We start from the raw sequence: 7,272 nt of genomic DNA, 5'->3' as shown, positions 1-7,272 counted from the left end.
AGTGTTTCAACCTTCTGTAATAGTTGCATATGAGTCCCTCAGTTGTGCTCAGTGTCAAAAGATGGATCTCAAAATCATTGTTATTGTTGGAATAGGTTCATATATGCAAAAATGCTGAAAAACCAAAGAATTTGTGGGACCTGACGGATTTTTCAGAAAAACAGCAGGCAGTTTAACTGTTAAGGACAAACAAGGGACGACTCATGAACAACTATCACTTAATAAAAAAAACACAGCTGTTTATCATTCAGGTAACAACATGAATCAAGTGTATGTAAACTTTTGAACGGGGTCATTTTTTATAAATTCAACTACTATTTTCTCTTGTGGACTATATGTGAACATATTTTATGTGAAATATCTTATTCAGGTCAGTACTAATTAAAAAAAAATGTATGTTGTAAAAACCCGCTTATTTTGGTAAAATAATTAACATTTTACAGATTCTGCAAGGTGTATGTAAACTTTTGACTTCAAAAGTATTTCAAATTAAAAAAAAAAAATTACTGTCTTTACTTTGATCAAATAAAATGGCTTCTGTCAAAAGCATTAAAAAAAACTTACTTATCCCAAACTTTTTATTTTTATTTTTTACTAATGCTTAAAAATGAGAAAAAAACAGATTTTTCAGTATGGTAAAATAATAAATAAACTTGAATCATAGCTCACTAAATCTGGGTGGTGCTGACAGGCATGCTGGAGGTCAGTGGGGACATTAACTTGATATAGGTTTTAAAGTTTAATTTGTTATGCATTGTTTGCAGGTGATTTTAAAGATGGATAAACAAGGTAACGGACTGGAGATTGATCAGTGTCACCTGGGCCGCTGCAAGTCTCTCGGCAACATCTTCACAGAAGAGAAGTTCCGTTACATGTGCATCCTTTCTGGCTGCGACTATTTGCCATCTCTGTATGGAATCGGACTGGGAAAAGCATGCAAACTGCTTAGGATGGCAAATAACCCAGATATTCTAAAGGTGAGAGAATAAAAAACGTTGGTTAGAAACATTTTGTGTAAGCTAAACTGCCACAATAAACAGTTAAATATGTGCACATAAGTATGCAACTGATCACGTTACTGAAACGGCATGTTTTATCACGTCCCTCTCGCTCTGGTTAGATTCCCATGGGACTGTGTTCTGCATTTTTAGTGGACAACCTAAGCGTCTTTTTTATTGTGAAAACAAATGCAACCAGAGAGCATAACTAAGTCTATGTCATGCAGGTGATAAAGAAGATAGGTCAGTACCTGAAGATGGACATTGCTGTGCCAGATGAATACATTGAGGGTTTCACAAAAGCCAACAACACATTTCTGTATCAACTGGTCTTTGATCCCTTGAGGAGGAAGGTGGTTCCTTTGAACCCTTACCCAGATCACGTTGACCCTGCTTCCCTCAGCTATGCTGGAACGTATCTTTTACACTATTGTATGTTGATTAAACAGGAACTGCTGATCTTACATTTTCACTTAATTAAAAAGAATCAATTAACTGTCGTGGCAAGACAGAAACAGAAGCTGTTTTTAATTTTGAACCTTTTGTAACTGTGTATGTTTGTGTTGCAAAGCTCTAATTGACTGCAAATTTAACTTAACTGATTAAATGCAGTAATGTAGGAGATGAGAAAGGGCTGGAAATGGCTCTTGGGAATATGGACATTAACACAATGCAAAGGATAGATGACTTCAACCCTGACGCACCTTACACTCAGGTAACCTGGTCATTTTTAATGTGTATTTGGTTAAAATTATAGATAATTTCATAGAATATGGCCTTATTTATATATTATTATAGTACTTATTAACATTTTGAATTACCTTTTATTTGATATTTTTTTATTTTTCATTTTAATTGTACTAATTTGCTTTTGTCATTGTATTCGTTTTTAATATATAGCATTATTTATTTATTTTACATATTTATTTACTCAGTTTTAGTAATTTTAGTACAATTGCAATTAGTAGCCAAGGGAACATTTTATATTTTCATTTAGTTTTTAAGTAAATATTTTTTTTATTATTTTAATTGCAGATAACAGTATCTAAGGTGTCCCTCTCCTCTCTTTCAGCCCTCTAAAGCTCCTCGCAGTAGTTCTTGGAATGACAGATGTGACAAAAGTGGCCCGGTGCAGATGAGTATCTGGAGCAAGAGCTATGAACCAGGTTGCACCCAGCCAAAGAGTCCTGTCGCCGCCAAAAGACCCCCTCCTACTCGGGGCAAAGAGAGGATCGTCAACGTGCAGAGTCTAAAATTGCCCCAAAGAGAGGCACAGGTGAAAAGACCCTGTGAAGGTAAGCAGGCCTTGGTTGCATGAATATAAATCTGATTATTTTAATAAAATACCTGACTGGGCATGTTTATATTTATTTATTTTTAGACACAGGCCTCTCTGTAGATGACCTGTTAGGGCAGTATTCACCTGGGGTAAAGAGACGCTGTCCTGAAACTCCACCCACCACTGAGGCACTTACCAATGACAAATTTGCTTCTAAGGAGAAGGGGTGTGGCAGCACAGTTGGACAGTCCCGCCCTCGAAATCGCTTTGCTACACTGTTGCAGTGGAGGAACCAATCAGAAGAGGGCACTGGAGAGCAGATCACACACAGCAGGTACAAGAGCACTTTAAGCACTGCTGCTATCACAATTGACTGTTAGACCCGAATTTTACACACACAATCAAGGGTGAACTGACCCTTTAAATATATAGTACTATATTAATTGAGAGGCGTGGTGGTTGTTCCTCCACCTCCAAAATTCTAGTTTACTCTCTGCTGGCAATAATGATATGATTGACATCTCCATCAGGTTCTTCTGTAAAGGTGAATCCAGTATAGCAGAGACACAGGAAGACTTGCTGAAACAAGATTCACCTCAGCTTGTGAAGTCTCCAGAAACATGTGTCTTACAATCTGAAGGAAACACGCCAGAATTGTGTCCGGACACTGACCCAGAGAGAGAACAGGCTGAAGATGAGTCACCCAGACCATCTCCATCTCCATCTCACTCCGCCAGGCCTGCTAGATTGGGTCTTGGGGTCTTTAGTTGGTCAGGAAGCACCAGAGAACTCAGTAAATCTGCTTCACAACCACACACTGTTACCACAGACAAACACCGGTCCTCCACACCATCGGGGTTATCCACCCTGCAGCAGTTCCACAGAAAGACGGGCTCTTCTCTGTCGTCATCTGCTGTAGAGGGCACAGAGGTTGCAGAGAAATCCCCCAGGTGTTCTCCCTCTCAGGACAGTGCATATTTCTCTCAATCCAGCAGCACCTCTGCTGGTACTGAGGACTCCCTAGTCACAGAGGACAACTCTGATAAGGTGAGAAAATGGTTTTTGATTCATTTATATTTGTTAATGTTAACCTTAAAGGAATAGTTCACCCACAAATGACAATGCTGTCATCATTTACTCACCCTCATTTTGTTCCAAACCTGTATTTCTTTGTGTCTGTATTTTTCCCCCCCATACAATGGAATCAATGGTTCCATACAATGTAGGTTAATGGTAACCAAACTGGATGGTTACCATTACATAATTTTAAGTTCACAAATAAAATTATGTAAATGATGGCACAGGGTTTGTACAAGGTGCTTAAAGTTCTTGAAGTACTTGAATTAAATTTTTTGAAATATAGGACCTAGAAAATAGCAATATTTCTGAAGAGGTACTTCAAAAAAGTGCTTGAATTATTAAAAGACAATGTATCTATGAAATACGTTTTTTTTTTTAATAAGCACATATCTTTATTAGAGCCATTCATTTTCGAATTTTGGTCGCGTATTGTGAATCATTTAATTTAGATCGAAACTTTGCATATCACAATTCATTTGATTCAAATCTGGACTTTGTGTATCGCAAATCATTCCTGAACTGTTCATTATTTTGGCCTGCAAATGTCAATACTACAGTTAAAGGGATTGTGAACATGTGAACATTTTGGGTAAACTATCCCTTTAAGACAGGGGTTTTCAAACCTGTCCTGGAGCCTCCCCTGCCCTGCACATTTTGTATGTCTCCCTTATTAGGCACACCCAATTCAGGTCTTGCAGTCTCTACTAATGAGCTGATGATTTGAATCAGGTGTATTAGATGAGAGAGACAAGCAAAATGTGCAGGGCAGGGGAGGCTCCAGGACAGGTTTGAAAACCCCTGCTTTAAGACATTGTAGCAAGCAAAGGTATAGTTCAGCCCAAAATAAAAAAAAAACCTGTCGTCAGGGTTCGTACAGATACTGTAAAATGAAATTCCACGACCTTCCATGCACTATTTTATTGATTTTTAAGGACTTCAATCAGATATTTTGCTTATGGTTTGATGTTTTCCACTGTCTAAGAAAAAAAATCTGAAAAAAAGATTTACGAAACTGCTCCAAAATCCTGATCTGAAATAAATGATTTGCAATCTGAAATGATGGTTAGCGAATCATTATTTAGATCGGGACTTTGGAGGGGGTTTCCGAATCTTTTGCTTTAGATCAGAACTTCAGAGCAGGTTCTTGAATCATTCCGTAAATTGAATAATTTGTGGTCCGCAATCCCAATTCCTGATCTGAAATGATGGTTCCTTAAGCATTATTGAGATTGGGAATTCGGTGCAGGTTCGCGATTCATATGATTTAATTCGGGACTTCGGGCCACGTATCCCGAATCATTTGTTTCAGATGAGGATTTTGGAACGGTTTCGCAAATCTTTTCTCTTGTCATCCAAGATGTTCATGACTTTCTTCAGTCATAAGGAAATTATGTTTTTTGAAGAAAATTTTAGGATTTGTCTCCATATAATGGACTTCTATGGTGCCCCCGAGTTCCAAAATTCAGCTTCAAAGTGCTCTAAACGATCACAGCCGAGTAAAGAAGGGTTTTATCTAGCAAAACGATCGGTTATTTTCTAAAAAAAAAAAAAAAAAAAAAAAACAATTTATACACTTTTTAACCTCGAATGCTTGTCTTGTCTAGCTCTGTGTGTACTCTGTTTAGAGATTAAAAAGTATATATATTGTAAATCTTTAGAAAATAACCGATCGTTTCACTAGATAAGACTCTTCTTCCTCGGCTGTGGTCATTTAGCATTTTGCAAGTTCAAACTCGGGGGCACCATAGAAGTCCGTTATATGGAATGAAATCCTGAAATGTTTTCCTCAAACACAATTTCTTTACGACTGAAGAAAGAAAGACATGAACATCTTGGAATTTTTGTTCTGAAAGTGAACTACTCCTTTAAGGTGCTTGCTACAATGTCTTAAAGGGATAGTTTACCCAAAAATGAAGATCTTTGTTCATCTTTGAAACACAAATTAAGATATTAAATTAAAAAGAGAGCTTTTTGACCCTTTATAGACAGCAAAACAACTGACACGTTCACAATCCCTTCGACTGTAGTATTGTAAAAGCCAAAGTCGTGAACAGTTCTGGACATTTTTAGAATGAAGTCATTTTTCTAATATTAGGGATGCATTATATTTTATATATTTAAGTCTATATTGGATTTTTAAGTCTGAATGCTCATTTGCTCCATTTTTATATTTTAGATCACCTTTTCTGTTAATGCTTTTATCTTAAAAAAAATAATTCAATAACAGTTAAATTTGATCTTGGAAACGTCTCATAACAAACATTTACTTTTATACTTGTAATTTATTTAGACAAAATTAAATTTTATTTTACTGTCGACCATCAGTTATTTCAGTTTTGTTTGTTTCTTATTCTTTTTAAAGGAAAAGGAGAGAGATTCGGATGGCTCCAACAGCCCAAGCAGTTCTCCCACAGACAAGCTGAAACCTGTTCTGAACAGAACAAAGGCACGTCCGTCTAATCATGACCCAAAACCACAGTCTGCATTCTGCATTTCCCTTTTCTCACACCTTAGAGCATAGTGTGAAGAGGGGGGAATTAAACATTGATATGATTTTCCCCACACCTCCACCCTCAGTCTGACTTCCTACACTTGTTCTCTAGGTCTCAGGGCTGTCTCGGAAACAGCCTTGTGGGCAGGGTAAAGGCGGTAAAATCGAGACCTCCGCTCCTGCTAGGCCCAGCGGTCTGAGGAAGAAAGCGAGTGGGAAAAAGAGTACCGTCAACAATGAAAACACTCCAGGCCTGCAGGCCACCATCAGCGGCCTTTGGGGGGCCTTCAGCTTCAAGAAGTAAGTCTGCCTGGGTGTAAGTACGTAATTATGTAAATGAATGATTCAACATGGCCGATGACAAAACCTCACGTTGTCCATTTCATCTTCTACTGTTTATTTACAACTGTCAGAACCACCTGTGGCCAGCAGGGGCAGTGGGATAAACCTGTTAACACAGAGTAAACTAAAGGGAGTGGTGCGGTTACCCAGTTGATATGTGAACAACAGAGGTGTAACTGATTGCTTGGGTAAAGTGAGAGGCATTGTAGTAGTTTAGAGAAGGGTGGTGCCTGTTCACTATGAAAAGAGATATATTCTCATTATGCAATGCTCAGGCCTGAGTTGAATAATAAGGGCCTGAGTCAGTGCAGGTTTGAAGGGGGAGGGGCTAATTAACATATGAATTAAACATGAAGTCAGTTCAAGGGTGAAACTAGAGAAGTATCTGGTTGTTGGTTCTCTCTCCTACTTTTTGGCCTTTAAAAAAGTTGTTTATATATTTTTAAAGCCATATGATAGGAACTGACATGCTTTGAGGTGAATGTATTTAAATGTCTATGTGTGTGTGTGTTTAAGGGACATTTCAAAGATGAACGCTTGCAAAAAAGGAGAGCCGATGTCTCCGGTCAGAGAGAATGTGATGACAGAACTGACTGAAGCAGATCAAGAGATTCTCATCATTGCAGAATGACATGTCTTCGTTTCTTTTAAGGGTAAAAGCCAGTTTTTCAAACATACTGTGTATGTTCATGTTTCTGTATGATAAATGAATTTTAATATAATGAATTTTATTTCAAGTCAATAAAGACATGATATTCTCCCTAGTTTTTTTTCTGATTAGTTTTTTTCCCTAAAGAGCAAGTTATATATGGTTTTTACATTTCTATGGTGTGTGTGATCACTCATGTTACCAGATACTTATGACTTCCAACTAATAACTTAAGACAAAATTATTTATCAACAATCATAATTAAGCTTTTATGAAGCAATGACAAACTTTTAATAGTCAGTAAATCAGACTGAATCCAGATTTTGTAAGGTCATGAAATCAAGCACAGTAAAAAGTTACTATTTGGTGAACTATCCCTTTAAGACATTGCAGCAAGCACCTTAAAGGTATAGTTAGAGCATAGTGGGAAGAG

The 7,272-nt window shown here is 37.4% G+C and overlaps 1 protein-coding gene across 1 annotated transcript in view; it reads left to right on the top strand.

The window, feature by feature from the left end:
- Nucleotides 1-6,885, top strand: part of exo1 (exonuclease 1) — an 8,903-nt gene extending 2,018 nt beyond the window's left edge. Inside the window, exons 5-13 of the mRNA XM_073827551.1 lie at nucleotides 765-977; nucleotides 1,226-1,413; nucleotides 1,611-1,713; nucleotides 2,071-2,293; nucleotides 2,380-2,611; nucleotides 2,808-3,324; nucleotides 5,720-5,803; nucleotides 5,961-6,148; nucleotides 6,707-6,885. Of these exons, the coding sequence (XP_073683652.1) occupies nucleotides 765-977; nucleotides 1,226-1,413; nucleotides 1,611-1,713; nucleotides 2,071-2,293; nucleotides 2,380-2,611; nucleotides 2,808-3,324; nucleotides 5,720-5,803; nucleotides 5,961-6,148; nucleotides 6,707-6,821 (1,863 nt within the window). The 3' untranslated portion in view covers nucleotides 6,822-6,885. The remainder of the gene's footprint in view (nucleotides 1-764; nucleotides 978-1,225; nucleotides 1,414-1,610; nucleotides 1,714-2,070; nucleotides 2,294-2,379; nucleotides 2,612-2,807; nucleotides 3,325-5,719; nucleotides 5,804-5,960; nucleotides 6,149-6,706) is intronic.
- The last annotated feature ends 387 nt before the right edge of the window (nucleotides 6,886-7,272 follow it).

The sequence above is a fragment of the Garra rufa genome, chromosome 21 (assembly GCF_049309525.1).
Source record: "Garra rufa chromosome 21, GarRuf1.0, whole genome shotgun sequence".
Taxonomy (NCBI): domain Eukaryota; kingdom Metazoa; phylum Chordata; class Actinopteri; order Cypriniformes; family Cyprinidae; genus Garra; species Garra rufa.
The sequence above is the reverse complement of the archived record's forward strand: the minus strand, read 5'-3'. Positions and strand labels throughout refer to the sequence as shown.